At 42.4% G+C, this 19,632-nt stretch overlaps 1 protein-coding gene across 3 annotated transcripts in view; it reads left to right on the forward strand.

Moving 5' to 3' along the window:
* LOC126236969 (transcription factor A, mitochondrial) overlaps positions 1-19,632 on the forward strand; it is a 112,906-nt gene that overhangs the window by 44,931 nt on the left and 48,343 nt on the right. For all 3 annotated transcript variants that reach the window (XM_049946675.1, XM_049946674.1, XM_049946676.1), the window contains exon 4: positions 7,330-7,425. In XM_049946675.1, coding sequence (XP_049802632.1) covers positions 7,330-7,425 — 96 coding nt within the window. The remainder of the gene's footprint in view (positions 1-7,329; positions 7,426-19,632) is intronic.

The following is a 19,632-nucleotide window of genomic DNA, read 5'->3' on the forward strand; positions in this document are numbered from 1 at the left end:
AAATTGAAACCAACTGCTGATGGTTTATCCTTCTTGTGAAATTCGTGTATTTAGTCTTCTTTTCATTAATAGCAAGACCTCTATGTAGTGTCGCTTCATTCCCTCAAGTAAAACTCTTCTACTGCTAATAATTGCTGCATTATCAGCATAAATACATATCTAAGTTGAATTTGTACCTGTGTAACCAGATATTTGAAGCTTTTGAATGGCTGCTTCAAGAGTCAAATTAAAGAAAAACATTGTAGAGAGGGCATCCCCTTGTATGACTCCTTTATGAATACTAAACCATTTACTGGGTTTTCCATCCACTCGCTATGCCACCTTGGAACTAGCCAATGTTGCTTGGATAAATGAAGCATACTTAGAAGGTATACCAAGCAGGAGCTAATCATTTAGCATTTCTGTCCTGTCAAGACTATCAAAGGCCTACTTGAAGTTACATAGAGGTTATGAAGCTCAATACTGTACTCATATGTCTTTTCATGTATTGGCCTCTGCAAAGATACCTGATCTATTGTTTATGTATTAGACTGAAGTACCCACTGATATTCTCCCAGAATCTCTTCTGCCTTTGGAACCAGCCTGTTGTGGATTATTCTGGAGAGAGTCTTGTAGGTTACATTCAGCAGGATAAGTCCTTAGTAAATTGAACAAGAAGTCTTGTTTCCTTTCTATGGATTCAGTAATTAAAACTTCCGGGCTAAGAGGCCGTGGTCCAATAGTAGAAATACTTCTCCCTGATGTTTCGTTGCCAGCTGCGGGCAACATCAAGTCGTAGACTCACCTCAGATGATGTTGCCCGCAGCTGGCAACGAAACGTCAGGGAGAAGTATTTCTACTATTGGACCACGGCCTCTTAGCCCGGAAGTTTTAATTACTGAAGACGCCGGCCGTGAAAGCCTACACGCTATGATTTCTATGGATTGTTTGGATTGCCCCCCAAAGGTCCACTCTTTTGGGATTCTTTCCCAATTCCATATGGTTTTAACTGTGAAGTACATGAGACTGGTCCAAAGTAACCCAAATTCATGAAACAATCAACCAGGACAGAAAAGAGACTCCCATGAATCCCCACGTAACAAGATACAATACGCTGATGTGAATGGCACATTGGGAAGACATGCAAGAGGGCACTAGCTAGCACTGCTCCACTCGTATACGTGTGTGTGTTGCCGGTAGACAGTGTGGCGGAAGCGTTGCTGTGTGTATGCTTCCCACAGGTGGCCCGTGCTGATGCAGTTGATGGCTGATGCAAACGTGCATGTGCGGTGACACCACACTCGGTGAGCACAAACTAGTCACGGGATATAACACGTCTTTCCCTCGTGTGAAGTGGACCCCCAGGCAACTGAGGAGATACCGGTGGGATGCTGTGCTGGGTGAGCACTGGAGCGTAGGGCCGGAATGCATGGAGGCACGTGCTCGCTCAAGGGCAGTGGATCTGCATGGCGTCAGAGGACAGCACTGTAGAGGAGGGTGCCATCACCATTTCGACATAGTCATCACCAGGCAGGTCCCATTGTGGGATGGCAGGACCACACCTACCAGCATGATGGATGATGTGATGATGGAGAGCTGTCCGGTGGAGGTGTTCTGAATTGAACAGCAGGCTGTAGCAATGGACCCGAGACCAGAGATGGAACAGCACTCAACACTGGGAACCTGGAACCCCAGGACACCACACGTGGAGGAGGCAGCCGATGGGATGGGCGCACCTCCACAGCAGGCGACAATGGGCTTGTGGTGGAGGGCAATGGGGCGGGCTGCTTCGATGGTTGCCACACCTGCAAACCGGTAGCTTCCAGTGGCGAGCAGGGGCACAACTGATCAGGGTGGCACGCCATCAGCCCGTCCACTGAATGGACATACAGATGGCATCCCCGGCACCAGACAACTATAGTCGGTATCCACTTGGGCCTGCGACCAAACCCTCGTGATCCCGGTGCGAAGCGGCTGCATGAACCTGATTGTATCAGGTGCGACGCAGGCTGTAGAAGGTGGAGGAGCATTCGTGGCTGCCGGCTGTGAAGCAACTCAGCTGGGCTCCACTCCACCGTTGGTGTGAAGTGTTATGTGCTCAGAAAATGGAGAAGGGTGTCATACAGTGAAAAATCCACAACCAACTTTTTCATTTCGGACTTGATCATAAGCACTAGTCATTCTGCCTCACCATTTGATTGAGGATGGAATGGTGGAGCCATAACGTGATGAATGCCATTATGGGAATAAAATAGTTAAATGGTGTGAGAAACGAACTGGGGCCCATTGTTGAAAACTGAAGCACAAGGCAACCCCTCAATAGCAAAGAAACCCTTAAAAGTTTATGAATTGTGACCTCAGCCAACGTCGAGATACACTGGAGAATGTAAGGAAACTGGGAAAATGCATCCCAAACCAATAGGAATTAAAGAAGGAATCTGCAAAGTTGACATGAATGCGTTCCCATGGCTGATGTGTAGCAGGCTTGGTGGACAGACGGCATGGGAGCCACTTGTCAGGCACACTGCTCGCAAGCCACGGCAGAATGGACAATGTTTCCATCAATCTCTGGCCAAAAAGCACGTCTCCTAGCTGATGGTTTAGGACGCGGAACACCCCAATGGCCCTGGTGGAGAAGGTGTAGGATCTCACACTGTAATGTGGCAGGAATGACTACTCTGGGAGTGAGGTCTTCCGTGGACAACAGCAAAACTCCATCAAAAATGCAGAGGTGATACTGTGAGGAAAAATAATTGTGCAGAGGGTCTGAAGCCTGATCTGGCGGTTTATCTGGCCAGCCAGGCTGACAACCAGGTAGGTGGTAATGGCAGGTGCTGTGTACAATCTCATAATTGAGAAAACCTTGACTATGGTTTGCTTTTCAGTGTCAAGATGGAAGCAAAGCGATTGTTCATGATCGAAGTTGAGATCGGGAACGACAGCTAGATGGGACAAGGTGTTTGCATTAGCATGGTTAGATGTGGGTTGAAAATGAATTTTGTAATTGGGTAAAAAATGGATTTCATAATTGTAGTGAGACTAGAACAGCACCTAGCATTGGAGGCGATGTGCTGCCTCACCCAGCAAGGAAGTCTGAGGATTAAACAAGGAAAGGTTTGTGGTAAGTAATAAGGTGACTCTTGGAGCCATACAGAAAAATGTGAAATTTCTTGAGAGCATAGATGATGGCAAGAGCCTCTTTTTCTCAACCTGAGAGTAACAGTGCTGGGGCGGAGTGAGAGATTTAGAGACAAAAGCTGTTCAGTGCCATTGGCGTACTGTGAGGTGTCAATCGCTGGAACTATGTTCTGGTGTGGAGAGAACATAGCCAAACAAAGGGGCCATGAGTAGTTTGGATTTCAACATTTGAAAAGCACATTCACAATCCAGGCTCCAGCAAAAAAGATACATTCTTGCATAACAAGGCATGCAGCAGGTCGGCCGAGGTCACTGCCCCCAGCAGGAATTTATAGCTATCTTCCCTAGGAAGGCCTAAAGCTCCTTCATGGGTGTGGGGTGACTCATAGACCTTACAGCAGTGGGTGAACCCCATCCCTTGAGACCCTGAATCCCAAATAAACAATAGAAGGCTGAAGAAACCGAGGTTTTGTGAGGTTACTCAGTAAGCCTGCGGACTGTATGACAGAAAACAAAGTGCACAAGTTATGCAAGTGTTCAGCCGTAGAGGAGCCCATGACAATAGTATCATCCAGATAATTAATGCAACCTGGGGCAGGCATAGTGAATTACTCTTCACCCACTGGAACCTGCAGATACACTTCAGACAAATCAATTTTAGAATAGTAATGGCCACGCGATAATTTCGCCAACAGTTGCTCTGGTGTGGTAGAGGATACGTATCCACGATCGACTACACATTAACAGTAATACTGAAGTCACCACGGAAGCGAAGTTTTCTGGACAGTTTACAAACTACAGCCAGCAGAGATGGCCATTCACTAGCCACATCTAGTTGCTCCACCCTTGAGATTAGAGTCTGTCCAATTCTGCTTCCACTTGATCTTTCAGGGCAACAGGAACAGGACGCGTATGGCAAAAATGAGGCAGAGCAGCGGTTTTCAAAATAATATGAGTACAGAAATTTGTAACACACTCTATACCGTCCAGAAACACGTGTGAAAACTCCTCACACAGTGTTTCCTACTGAGAATATAGTACCTGATTGGATACAAGGTGAACTTCATCAGTGATAGAAAATCCAAATGCCTGAAATGAATCCAGGTTGAACTAGTTCTCAGTACTGGCATCGGCAACCAACAAAAAGATAATGGACCAAACCACTGACTTGTAGGAGGCAGATGCCGTAAATTGTCCCAACTGTGCAATGTCCTGTTTGTTATAGCTGGCCAACTTCCGTGTGACCTGTATCGACAGCAGTGAGCCTAAACTTGCGTAGGTTTTAGAATTAAATAATGTCACTGCAGCACCTGTGTTGACCTGTAACTGGATCACTTGGTGAAATAATTCGGTAAACAACTTGGAGAAGTCACAAGTATTGAAGTTGCACAGTATACGTCCATGTTTGTATACTGAGCAACCGTCGGTGAGCGACACATGGAGGCTATGCGGCCTCTCTTCCAGCAAATATTACAAGTAGACCAAGTACTTAAGGCACACCTAATTTTATGTTGGACAAAACAGAAAGGACAAGATGGAAACAGAGAACGCTGATGCTAGTGCTGTGGTGATTGTGGCTGCTTTGTGCGGACCTCGGTCAGCTTGTCACTGGGTCCGCATGTTTACTGCCACCATTGCCGCTTCCTCCTGCAAGCTATCTGTTGTTCTAATGGACATGTCATGTGACATTAGTGCCTCATCATCCCACTCTTCAATTTGGTCACCTGCTGCCCAAGAAACTTCTAAAGATTGTGTTGTTTGCAGAACTTCAGCCACTTCCTTGTCCGCAGCTAAGCAGGTAATTGTATCACTCACCGTACAGTCTGCATAAGAGGCATTATGGGCATCAGTAATGAAGTGACTCTTACGGCTAAGGCCACATTTGGCTGTCCGGGCCTTGTACGATTGGTTTGGTTTCTTTGGCATTGGTAGAATTCAACTTTGCCGTTACGATGAGCACTCGTTTGCGATAGTAGTTTGACAATAAACTACACAAGATCAAAAGGAAGTGTTGCGAGTTCATGTAAGTGGGCAAGTTGATGCAATAAGTGATACACCTTAGGTGGAATCCATGAGAGGAAGAACGCTTTGCACAGATTCGAATCTGTCACACTGAAAGCCAAAAAGTGGTGTCTGAGTCTTTTGTCGTGAGCATCCCAGTTCTCGGCTGAATCACCATACAGAGGGAATGCAGGTGGATGGACCAGTGGAATGGTACCCTGTCTGTTAATGGAAGCCGACAAGGTGGTCACAGCCGAAGTAAGCTGTCCAATCGAGGCTCGTAGTGTGGTTTTCATAATGAATAAACGTAATGAAAATGCACATAAAGATTGTACACACAGAAACAATTCCTAACTTGTCGCCAGTTGTGTTGTAACTACACAGTACGTGAGACTGGTCCAAAGTAATCCAAATATGGCTTAATTCGTGAAGCACTTGATTACGATGGAAAACAGACTACTGTGAATCCCCACGTAACAAGACACAGTTCACAGATGTGAATGGCACTCTGGAAAGGTGCACAAGAGGACCAGTTAGCGCTGCTGTGCACATATGTATGCGTGAGTTACCGGTAAATGGTGCGGTGGAGGTCTCGCCACGTGCACGCCTCCCACAGGCGGCCTCCAGTGGCCCACCCTCACTGATACAATTGGTGGCCAACACACACACGTGCAGTGATATTGTACTCAGCACACAATCACTAGTTGCAGGATATAACCAGTATCAACTTGATAAGTTTGTAGATCCGCTTATGGAGACCAGTTACCCCATTTTTCAACAGTTTCGTTGTTATTCCGTCAGCTCATGGTGTTTTGCAGTTTTTTTAGACAGGTCACTACCTTCTGTACCTCATCTAATGAGGGGGTCTTTCGTCTCTGGCTCTGCATTCCAGTGGAGTGGCTTGCACTCTCCTGATAGGATTGCCCTCCTGAATTCCCTTGAAATGTTCTCTCCTTGTAGCCAGAACATCTTGTTTATTTCTTTGCAAATTTCCCTCTTTGTCCTTATATGCTGTTATTTTTTGTCTATATACTTGAGTTCCTTCTTTAATTTTCTTAATAGTGCTCTTCCATCTCCTCTATCTTTCTCTTTATGGCTTCCGCGGTCCCCCCCCCCCCCCCTCCCTCCCTCCTATACACTCTGGCTGCCTCATTCTCTTTTCATTAGAGAATACCTGATTTGATCTTGTATATTACTGTAAGCATTTCAGTCTTGTCTCCTTTTTCTGTTTCACTGCCTGTCTCCATTCATCATCATACCAGTCTTCATTACTAAGTCTTCATGTTTACCCCAGTATTTTGTGTGCTGCTGTCAGAATGGCATTTTTAGTAGAGCTCGATTCTTCGTCTATATGGTCTCTGCTGTCTTCAAGGGTTTTTATAAGGTAGTTGATGATATTGATGAGAGTACCATATCTTATGGGGTAGTAAGGAAGCTTTTAGGATGTGGAAGGTGGAATAGGTATGCAAGTTGTTATGGTTTGGCTGGCTGTATTGAGTGGAAGTGACAGGTTCTTCAGTATTGCTAATTCTGCTGGGGTTAAGATGCAAGTAATGTAGATAGCTCCCTTAGATGGCACTGTGAATTGAAGTTTCTCATAATGAGAAATGAGAAGGGATGATATGTATGTACTTCAAAAAAAATTTAATAGCCATTATTATGTTCAAAACCTGTAGAAATGCCAAGTTCCACAAGGTGCATTATAGCTGTGTCTATTTTTATTTGTGACAAACCTGTTTGTAATTTTAATTTTGACGAACTTGTGTTGAATGTGTAATATCTCTCCACTAAAATGTTAACGTGGCATGAGTGATGAACACAATGTACAGCCAAGAAAGTTTTTAAAGATCTGAAGACGACAATCTTAACTGTTGAAATTGGTCAAAAAAATCAGTTTTGAACCCGATTTTGGCTATAAAATTTTTCTTTAAAGTGCCGTGAATGTTGCTGTAGTTATTGGAGACCAATTGTCTCAGTTTCAAAGTTTTTTTACAGACTTTCTCAATGTAACAATACAATTTTTCTGAAACTGGCAATTTCACTATAATGTGGTGTAATATCTTCATCAGTTGACTGTAAAAAATAACTTAATTAGACATATTTTTAAATTTTAATTGCTATATTATACTGTTTATACCTCAGAACAAGTCTGTATTGTAAATGTCTCATAATGTAAAATTGTAATAGTTGTTTCTTTGTAACAATTTTTAGAAAATGCAAGAAATGGGTAAACCAAAAAGGCCCATGACTGGATTTGTCAGATTTATGTATGAACAGAAGGACAAACGGGGGAGCATGCCATTCAGGGTAAGTGCTTTGTAATTGATTTTCTTTACAATCATTCGTGTGAAGAAATGTTGGAGTTATGACACTGTAAAGATTAAGCCAAGATGTCTTTGGAGTTCATAGATGGGAACACAGTAGTGCATGGAAAGGCTCAGATATTGTTTTAAGAGCTTTGAACTTTTTAGATTTTACAATGAAATCCAGACTATTAGCTGCTTACAGGCGTTGATTAATATCAATGGGGACAGTTGAAAATGTGTGCCCCAACTGGGACTCGAACCCGGGTTATCCTGCTTTTGTGACAGATGCTCTATCCGACTGAGCCATCGAGGACACAGAGGATAGTGTGATTGCAGGGACTTATCTCTGGCACGCTCCCCGTGAGACCCTCATTTCCAACTTACTGTCCACACATTACATTTGTAGTGCCCCTGTCCACTGTACTCATTACTCACAGCAGTCAATCTACCGATTCCTGTAAGAGTTTGAGCAACGTGAGTGCATTCACACTGAGAAGATCATTGGCTGGTAAGCCTTATCTGTATGAAGATGGTATCTGCTCAAACTCTAATGGGTATTGGTAGACTGACTGTATTGAGTAATGAGTATAGTGGGCAGGGGCACTACAAATCTAGTGTATGGACAGAAAGTTGGAAATGTGGATCTCACGGGTAGCGTGCCAGAGATATGTCCCTGCAGTTGCACTAACCTCTGTGTCCTTATGGCTCAGATGGACAGAGCGTCTGCCATGTAAGCAGGAGATCCTGGTTTCGAGTCCCGGTTGGGGCACACATTTTCAACTGTTCCCATTGATGTTTATCAACACCTGTAAGCAGCTAATGGTCTGGGTTTCATTGTAATTTCATTCTTTGAGAGCTGCAAGATCACCAATGATATCTGTTATTTCAGACATGTCTGAAAGACAGTGAAACACAAAACTAACAGTATGAAATACAAAAGCCGTGGAAACACACACCAGAATCACAAAGAGAAAATGAATTCACACAGTCCAGAGCAAACAAAATTCTTTGGTTTTGGAGTTGAAATGTGCGAAGAATGCGACGAAGGGACTACATAAGTAAAGGTGGTAGAAATTATTTTAAAAATAGGCAACCTGTAGGTCATGATATGGTTCATTGTAAAGAGCATATTATTTTGGAACAAGATTTAGACTGCCAGTTATTGGAACCTTATTCTCCCTTCTCAAAGTTGTTCATTAATTTATCCTTTTCTATAGAAGGAGTAGCTTCAGGATCTAGACTGAGTTGAAGGATACATTAAGAAAACAGGGCATCAGTAAGAAATGTAGGCTGTCAATCTGTTGACAATTAACTATCACTATACTGCATGTTGCTATTTGTGCTTACACCAGCCAAAAATTACCTGTTACATTTTCAAAGGAAAGCTAGTACTTTGATAAAAGGTCCTGTTTGTCTCCTAACAGTAACTCAATATATACTTGAACATATATATATATTTCAAACAAAATAGTTTTCAACACCTGCAACAACAGAGGCCTATTTACAATACACTGCTACTTGCCATGCAGCTTAATGATGAACATTGCTACTTACTGTACAGCTAGCAGGAATTTACAATCCTTGAAGCTAAATAATCAGGTAATTTGTGCAAGGAATGGTCATTGAGGCATGTTTTAATTGTGTTTTAAACTGGTAAGGATTAACAATTTCTTTCATTATGTTGAATTGTAGATTTTTGAATACATTTCCACTAGACAAATTAAGTCCATTCTGAACCCTAGACAAGAAGCCAAAGTCTAAATGAAAATTGTTTTTGTGTATTGTATTCTAGCAGTGTAGAGCACAGTTCAACAGTAATTTTATTTATTGTCAACAATAAAAGCCATTAAGGCATAAATGTACTTAAGAGTGAGAGAGAGAAATTCAAGAACTTTTAAATATTCCTCTACAATATGTGTGGTTATCTTCTTTACACATTGTTCTAGAACATAATTCCATTGCAACATTAGAGAGTGAAAATATGCAATATAAGGCAACACCCTTGTCCACATGTTAACATAATACTTAATTGAGCTTTTTCATTAATTTATTTTTGTCATTAATGCCATTATAACTTGTTAGCCATCTGGACACCAAGGAATTTTATGCACTGTGTGTACTTAGTTTGTGACTTTTAATATCTACTACTGATACTAGCTGTGTGACTTTGTTTATTGTTGGATAAAGCACAGAAAACTAATGTTGACACCAAGAAGCTGACAGCTGAGCAGAGCACATCTACTTGCAGTTGTAAATGTAGCTGAAAATCTACACAGAAAGTTGAAAAACTGAGATTTCCTACACTCAAATTAGTGGTTGCAGCTGAACTTTGTCATCAGCAAGAAAAAAAAGCCCCACAGCAGACAGGAGAAGAGAACATGAAACATATTTTTGTTAAAACAGCTGTCCCCCAAAACCAAAGAAACCAAGGTGGGGATGAAAAACAACAGGCCAAATGTTCCAGTCCAAAGCCATCGCATCATGCAGCTGCTGATGGCATAGACATTGACATCTATCTGCAGGAAACAGGGAGTCCCTCAAGTAACCATCCCCCCCCCCCCCCACACACACACACACACCCACCACCACCACCACCACCACCACCACCACTACTACCACCCACCACCACAGAAGTTAACAGGGCAAAAGTGAGAAGAACCTCACAGTTAAGATGGCTTACACACTTCAGTGGAATTTGAATGGTTTCAGGATACATGTGGAGGAACAATATCTATTAGCTCAGGGTAGACTACTGCTTCTCGTTCTTCAGGAGACACATTTTAAATTCTACCTGAGTTACATGGCTACACTCTACAAAAATAACGAGCTTGAGGGAGACAGAGCTAAAGAAAGAGTGGCTATTTTTGTAAACAACACCACCACTCTTCCCCCACAACCAGCCTTCAAGCAGTCACTGTAACAGTGCATGTATGTCTTTGATTGACAATCTGTTCACTTCACTTGTCCCCACATGTGCTGCTAGAAGGGGGTGGGGAGAAGGCTTGTAACACTTGAGACGTAATTGCTGGTTCATGTATTTTTATGGTCATTATTAGTATTTTTTCATTTTGTTCCATTTAGTTTGAATAACTATATCATTTAAATTTGAAGTTCATCAAATATATGCTAATTAACACATATATACTTGTTATTTCTTATGAAACATGCAGGTAGCAATATTTCTAACTACATATCACACACAATATTCCACTTTTCATTGCAAATACACATTCTTAATTGGATACTGATCTTTTATAAAATATCAGTGTTAAAAAAAAAACACTCTTTAAAAATTATATATTTCTCTACACTTCATGGAAATGCTCATAGAACATGCATGCCACATGGCCCATGGAAAAATTAAACTAGATTTAGCTATTTAATGATGCTCGGAAAACTTCAAAATTGATTTTCTTGAGGATTTGTGAGTTGCATCAAACTGCTTTAGGGGATTGATATTTGAGTTGTGAACTTCATGTACCAAGTAGTAAAAATTCAAACAATCTGATTGTCATGTGGTCTCCTTCTAAGATGGGTGTAACTAAAACAATAGCAAAAATAATAGGCACTACTTTATGAGGTTAATTTTTAAGGTATTCTGGGATTACCAAAGTCTGTCAAAATGTTTTGAGAAAGTGAAATTTTCTAATTTGAGCAATTAACAAGTTATAAAGATATTTTAATATAAGCAGGAATTTTTTGAATCAAAAAGTTTTGGGCTGCAAAACCATGGCACTGAATTTGAATTCTCAAAATAATCACAATTTAAAATTTGAAATTTGAGGACATGAAAGTTTTGAATATGAGTAACTTTTGAAATATGAATTTTTCGGAAAAAAACTAAAAGATCTCTTGAAAAGTGGAGAATGAGGGCTTTCAAATGAAGTATGCTGAAGAGTCAAAGAAACTGGTACAACTGCCTAATATTGTGTAGGGTCCCTGCGAGCACACAGAAGTGCCGCAGCGCAAAGTGGCATGGACACGACTAATGTCTGAAGTAGTGCTGGAGGGAGTTGACACCATGAATCCCACAGGGCTCTCCATAAATCCGTAAGAGTACGAGGGGGTAGAGATCACTTCTGAACAGCATGTTGCAAGGCATCCCAGATATGCTCAATAATAATCATGTGGCCAACAGAAGTGTTTAAACTCGAAAGAGTGTCTCTCAAGCCGCTCTGTAGCAATTCTGGACGTGTCGGGTGTCGCATTGTCCTGCTAGAATTGCTCAAGTCCGTTGGAATGCACAATGGACATAAATCGATGTAGGTGATCAGACAGGATGCTTACATATATGTCACCTGTTGGTCATATCTAGATGTATCAGGCGTCCCATATCACTCCAACTCCACATGCCCCACACCATTACAGAGCCTCCACCAGCTTCAAAGGTCCCCAGCTGACATGCAGGGTCCATGGATTCATGAGGTTGTCTCCATACCCATACACGTCCATACATTTGATACAATTTGAATGAGACTCGTCTCCATACCCATACACGTCCATACATTTGATACAATTTGAATGAGACTCGTCCGACCAGGTGACACGTTTCCAGTCACCAACAGTCCAGTGTCGGTGCTGATGGGCCCAAGCAAGGTATAAAGCTTTGTGTCGTGCAGTCATCACGGGTACACGAGTGGGCCTTCAGCTCTGAAAGCCCGTATCGACGATGCTTTGTTGAGTGGTTCGAATGCCGACACTTGTTGATGGCACAGCATTTGAAATCTGCAGTAATCTGTGGAAGGTTTGCACTTCTGTCACATTGCATAATTCTCTTCAGTCATCTTTGGTCTCATTCTTGCAGGTTCTTTTTCCGGGCACTTTGATGTCAGAGATTTGATTTTTTTCCGGATTTCTGATATTTACGGTTGTTGTTGTTGTGGTCTTCAGTCCTGAGACTGGTTTGATGCAGCTCTCCATGCTACTCATCCTGTGCAAGCTTCTTCATCTCCCAGTACCTACTGCAACCTACATCCTTCTGAATCTGCTTAGTGTATTGATCTCTTGGTCTCCCTCTATGATTTTTACCCTCCACGCTGCCCTCCAATGCTAAATTTGTGATCCCTTGATGCCTTCTTCTAGTCAAGTTGTGCCACAAACTTCTCTTCTCCCCAATCCTATTCAATACCTCCTCATTAGTTACGTGATCTACCCACCTTATCTTCAGCATTCTTCTGTAGCACCACATTTCGAAAGCTTCTATTCTCTTCTTGTCCAAACTGTTTATCGTCCATGTTTCACTTCCATACATGGCTACACTCCATACAAATACTTTCAGAAACGACTTCCTGACACTTAAATCTATACTCGATGTTAACAAATTTCTCTTCTTCAGAAACGATTTCCTTGCCATTGCCAGTCTACATTTTATATCCTCTCTACTTCGACCATCATCAGTTTTTTTACTCCCTAAATAGCAAAACTCCTTTACTACTTTAAGTGTCTCATTTCCTAATCTAATCCCCTCAGCATCACCCGATTTAATTTGACTACATTCCATTATCCTCGTTTTGCTTTTGTTGATGTTCATCTTATATCCTCGTTTCAAGACACTGTCCATTCCGTTCAACTGCTCTTCCAAGTCCTTTGCTGTCACTGACAGAATTACAATGTCATCGGCGAACCTCAAAGTTTTTACTTCTTCTCCATGAATTTTAATACCTACTCTGAATTTTTCTTTTGTTTCCTTTACTGCTTGCTCAATATACAGATTGAATAACATCGGGGAGAGGCTACAACCCTGTCTCACTCCTTTCCCAACCACTGCTTCCCTTTCATGCCCCTCGACTCTTATAACTGCCATCTGGTTTCTGTACAAATTGTAAATAGCCTTTTGCTCCCTGTATTTTACCCCTGCCACCTTCAGAATTTGAAAGAGAGTATTCCAGTTAACGTTGTCAAAAGCTCTCTCTAAGTCTACAAATGCTATAAACGTAGGTTTGCCTTTCCTTAATCTTTCTTCTAAGATAAGTCGTAAGGTTAGTATTGCCTCACGTGTTCCAACATTTCTACGGAATCCAAACTGATCTTCCCCGAGGTCCGCTTCTACCAGTTTTTCCATTCGTCTGTAAAGAATTCGCGTTAGTATTTTGCAGCTGTGACTTATTAAACTGATAGTTCGGTAATTTTCACATCTGTCAACACCTGCTTTCTTTGGTATTGGAATTATTATATTCTTCTTGAAGTCTGGGGGTGTTTCGCCTGTCTCATACATCTTGCTCACCAGATGGTAGAATTTTGTCATGACTGGCTCTCCCAAGGCCATCAGTAGTTCTAATGGAATGTTGTCTACTCCCGGGGCCTTGTTTCGACTCAGGTCTTTCAGTGCTCTGTCAAACTCTTCACGCAGTATCTTATCTCCCATTTCATCTTCATCTACATCCTCTTCCATTTCCATAATACTGTCCTCAAGTACATCGCCCTTGTATAAACCCTCTATATACTCCTTCCAACTTTCTGCCTTCCCTTCTTTGCTTAGAACTGGGTTGCCATCTGAGCTCTTGATATTCATACAAGTGGTTCTCTTCTCTCCAAAGGTCTCTTTAATTTTCCAGTAGGCAGTATCTATCTTACCCCTAGTGAGACAAGCCTCTACATCCTTACATTTGTCCTCTAGCCATCCCTGCTTAGCCATTTTGCACTTCCTGTCGATCTCATTTTTGAGACGTTTGTATTGCCTTTTGCCTGCTTCATTTACCGCATTTTTATATTTTCTCCTTTCATCAATTAAATTCAATATTTCTTACGTTACCCAAGGATTTCTATTAGTCCTCGTCTTTTTACCTACTTGATCCTCTGCTGCCTTCACCACTTCATCCCTCAGAGCTACCCATTCTTCTTCTACTGTATTTCTTTCCCCCATTCCTGTCAATTGTTCCCTTATGCGCTCCCTGAAACTCTGTACAACCTCTGGTTCTTTCAGTTTGTCCAGGTCCCATCTCCTTAAATTCCCACCTTTTTGCAGTTTCTTCAGTTTCAATCTGCAGTTCATAACCAATAGATTGTGGTCAGAATCCACATCTGCCCCTGGAAATGTCTTACAATTTAAAACCTGGTTTTAAATCCCTGTCTTACCATTATATAATCTATCTGATACCTATTAGTATCTCCAGGATTCTTCCAGGTATACAACCTTCTTTTATGATTCTTGAACCAAGTGTTAGCTATGATTAAGTTATGCTCTGTGCAAAGTTCTACAAGGCGGCTTCCACTTTCATTTCTTCCCCCCAATCCATATTCACCTACTATGTTTCCTTCTCTCCCTTTTCCTACTGACGAATTCCAGTCACCCATGACTATTAAATTTTCGTCTCCCTTCATTACCTGAATAATTTCTTTTATCTCGTCATACATTTCATCAATTTCTTCATCATCTGCAGAGCTAGTTGGCATATAAACTTGTACTACTGTAGTAGGCATGGGCTTTGTGTCTATCTTGGCCACAATAATGCGTTCACTATGCTGTTTGTAGTAGCTAACCCGCACTCCTATTTTTTTATTCATTATTAAACCTACTCCTGCATTACCCCTATTTGATTTTGTATTTATAACCCTGTATTCACCTGACCAAGAGTCTTGTACCTCCTGCCACCGAACTTCACTAATTGCCACTATATCTAACTTTAACCTATCCATTTCCCGTTTTACATTTTCTAACCTACCTGCCCGATTAAGGGATCTGAGATTCCACGCTCCGATCCGTAAAATGCCAGTTTTCTTTCTCCTGATAACGACGTCCTCTTGAGTAGTCCCCGCCCGGAGATCCGAATGGGGGACTATTTTACCTCCGGAATATTTTACCCAAGAGGACGCCATCATCATTTAATCATACAGTAAAGCTGCATGTCCTCGGGAAAAATTACGGCTGTAGTTTCCCCTTGCTTTCAGCCGTTCGCAGTACCAGCACAGAAAGGCCGTTTTGGTTAATGTTACAAGGCCAGATCAGTCAATCATCCAGACTGTTGCCCCTGCAACTACTGAAAAGGCTGCTGCCTCTCTTCAGGAACCACATGTTTGTCTGGCCTCTCAACAGATACCCCTCCGTTGTGGTTGCACCTACGGTACGGCCATCTGTATCGCTGAGGCATGCAAGCCTCCCCACCAACGGCAAGGTCCATGGTTCATGGGGGAAGATATTTACGGTACACTTGTGAAATGGTTGTACGGGAAAATCTCCATTTCATCACTACCTTGGAGATGATGTGTCCCATCACTTGTGTGCCAACTATAACACCCCATTCAAACTCACTTAAATCTTGAAAACTTGCCATTGTAGCAGCTGTAACTGACCTACCAACTGCACCAGACAGTTGTTGGAGAATTAAGGTGATGTGTTGATTTTCTATGGGAGGTGTGTTTGTAGACTAGATTTAGAGGGTAATGACTGTCTGTGAAGGCTTTTATATAAACTTAAGCATACTGGTCAAGGCTCATCACTGCAGATGTGCCATTGTTCTGTGGCTGCACTCTGCTGTAGAGATTTCTTAGTGTGGAAAAATGGAGGTACTGTTGGTGGTTAGAGAGCTTGATCTGGACAGCAATTTTGATGGAGTTGTGGGAGTGAGGGCACTAAATGTCCAGGATGATAGCATACTGTGTTGAGGAGGACCAATTGAAGCAAGTAGGAAAAGAAGGCGTTGTGGCTGTAGAGTAATGAAAGCCAGATCAGAAGATATTACTGACATATCTGAACTAGGCAAGGTTTTTAGGATGTTGAGTGACTGGGAATGTTTCCTTTAGATAATCCATAAACAGGATGTTGTAGGAAGTTGTATGTGGGTGCCCATGGTTGTGTCATGGGTTTCTTTCTATAGCTCTCCAGTGAAGGAGAAGAAGTTATGAGTAAGGGTGTAGTTGGCCGGGTGTTTAAAGAATGAGGTTGTGGGTTTGGAGCCTGTAAAACATAGAGTGAGGTAGTGTTTGACAAAGGCAGGGTTATGGGTATGGTGGATGTCCAGGGAAATGTTCAACAGTGACTAGCAGGGATCCAGATGGTTGATGGGATGAGGATGGCTGAGAGGCAACAGAGGAAGTTGTTTGTATCCTTGATATGGGAAGGCATGCTGTAGACAATGGTTTAGAGGTGTTAGTCTGCAAGAGATAAGATTCTCATAATTTTGTGTATGTTCTTGGATTGTTTTTTTATATAATACATGTTTATTCTATGAGAGCTTTTAAAATAAGTCTGGAAGACTTTACAGTACTGGTGGTAATGGAATTTCTACTGTTGTGGTGAACAATCTGTAATGTAGTCGTCAGTTAGAAATGTCCTTATTGGTCGAGACTAATGGGGCAAAGCAAGTGGAACTTCTTAGGAAGTCAGGAAAATTGAGTAACTGTGGCGTAATTGTTGCATTGTATAACTCCCTGAATTCAAGCAAGAGTGTGGTCACACGCTGTGAAATTATGGACATAGTCATCTCAGAACTTAAACAAGAATTGGTATCGCAGGGTATAGTGGATGTGCAAAACAAGAATTGGTATTGCAGGGTATAGTGGATGTGCACTGGAGGACAGAAAGGAATAATTGAAAAATTGAGAAGACCACCACCTTCTTTTTCACCATCAATTCTCCAAAACTGTCTGAATACATTGTGGCAGGGTTCATCTGACTTACATACCTAAACCTATGTTGTGCTACAATTCCAGTGTTTTGGCCATACACACTGAGTTAGGGAAGTAAAGCAACCAGTGTGAGGTGTGGAAGTGCAGCCCATGAATCCTGTACTGCCTCCCCATCTCCTGTCTGGTGCCAAGACTGTGCTGTTTTTGCTGAGGAATGCAAAATTCAGGAAATAAAATTCACCAAGTGGATTACCTACGCAGAAGCCAAAAAGGAATATCAAGTGTAAAAAATCCCCAATTTTTGCTGGTTCATATGCTTCCATGGTGCGGAAACATGTTCCCAAGGTGAACACTTCAATGAAGACAATTCCTGTGCACCACTAGCATGTGTACTTGCACCTGTACATACCAAGCAAAGTGAGTAAAGACATAGCGATCCAGGCTCCTACGACAGATGAGACCAGGAATATTTTTGAAGTGAGTATTGAGAAGGCATTCCAAAAGCACAGTGCGTGCCAAAATCCACTTTCCATCAACCTCGAAGCGAAAGGGAGGAGGGAAACAGTTACAACATTTGAATCAAAGGCTGTCCCAGATGCCATCAGACATCATTCTGATATGTCTGACTGATGAGGAAGGCATCATGGATTTCAGTGCTTTGGCACTGGGCATAGGCAAACCCTCCACTCCCCCTCACTCCACAAGTGCCTCACCAGCCCAGTGCAGGGATAGGATAGATCTAAACCACACAACTGAAATGGCTCCCATGCTATTGTGGAATACGAATGTATAGAGGACTCATCTGGAGGAACTGAGACTCCTCATACAGCACAGATCTTTTTGTCTCTGTCTCCAAAAGTCATTTTAAACAGACTGATGCACATGTACTTTGAGGCTATCACCTCTACACAAAAGATGATCTTATTGGTGACAGGGTGAAAAGTGGGGTAGCAGTGTCAGTCGAGGATATATTCCACTCCTCACCTGTGCCCTTAACCATAGTGCTACAAGCGATTGCTGTTCTGATAGTGGCGCATGTTGTGTGGCCCACAGTGTGCTCTGTGTATCTACCGTCCCACGAGTCCGTTGACAGTGAGGTCCTCGCATATCTTCTCGATGAACTAAGTCATCCCTTTCTACTTTTAGAAGACACACACTGCTCTATGGGGAACTAACAACTCTTGCCCCAAAGGTCAGATACTTGAGGATCTGACACAAACGACAGACATTTTGATGAACAAGGGTCAAGCTATGCATTTTAGCACAGTTCCAAATTTGTCTATGACCAGAAACCTCTCCTCCTGCATGCCTGCCTTTGCAGACACTGCTCACTGGGAAGTGGACAATGACCTCCGTGGTAGTGACCACTACCATATGTGGATCCATCTGTCCGATGGTGCAGGTCCCTAGAGGAAGCTGGTGAGATGGCCATTCAGAGAGGCTAACTGGATGCTTTAAAGGGCAGTTAGCTGTTTTAGAGCAGTGTGACAACATCCAGGACTGGGTTGATCACATTACTACTGTGATTCTCAAAACGGCTGGTGCATCCATCCTGACATCAATGAGAATGTCTAGGAGAAAGCCTGTGCCTTGGTGGAATGAAGAGCATCGTTCTGCTATCCGGAACAGGAGGGTGGCTGTGCAGAGATTCAATCTGTGCCCTACAGATCCAAATCTTGCAACATTTTGAATGGTGCAGGCAAAGGTGAGGAGAATAATTCCAGATAGTTAAGCATTGGTCTGGTAAGCATTCATGATCCATAGATCCACATCAGCACCTAAGATGTGGGATGCCATCAGGAGGATCTCAAGATGAAACTCATGACTGCCAGTAGCACCTGTATGAGAGCTGGGGTACCTCCTAAGATTGCTGAGAGACGCTCAGACAATGGATCAATTGTATAAAACCATTATGGCTGATTCTAGCCTGGGTCCAGCTCCGCTTCATTATCAGGAGAGACAGGAAAGGATTGGTTTTGATTTCCATCCCACCAACATTGAGGAATACAACCAGCCTTTCTCTCTGTGGGAGTTAGATTTCGCATTGTGAGTAACTTGTGATACTACACCCAGTCATGATCTGATAACATACAGCATGAAGAACTAGTTACACATGGTCAAAGTAGGTCCCACTTCAGCTCTTTAATAAAATTGGAGCTCTTTAATGAAATTTGGAGGACAGGAGACTTTCCCAGCTCGTGGAAAGAATCAGTTTTAATCCTGATTTTAAAACTAACCGAGGATTGGGCTAACACTGGTAGTTATCGTAGCATTAGTCTGAAAAGCTGCACAGGAAAGCACACTGAAGTGTATGCTCAACCAGCACCTATTGTGGTTTCTCAAATCCAGCTCCATGCTATGTCACTCCTGTTGCGGGTTCAGGAGGTATCACTCCACACTTGGTAAACTACGTCAACTTGAAGCAGCAATTCAGCAAGCTTTCCTCCGTAGGCAACACATTATCAGTGTCTTCTTTGATTTGGAAAAGGTCTACAGTACTACTTGGGGGAATTATATTTTGCTTCAGCTCTATCAGTGGGGCTCCATGGCTGCCTACCCACTTTCATATAGTGCTTCCTCTCAGACATGTATTTTCGATACAGTGTTGGGAATGGCCTGTCAAATGATCATTATTTGAGGTAGG

Source organism: Schistocerca nitens, chromosome 2 (assembly GCF_023898315.1).
Source record: "Schistocerca nitens isolate TAMUIC-IGC-003100 chromosome 2, iqSchNite1.1, whole genome shotgun sequence".
In the NCBI taxonomy this organism is placed as follows: domain Eukaryota; kingdom Metazoa; phylum Arthropoda; class Insecta; order Orthoptera; family Acrididae; genus Schistocerca; species Schistocerca nitens.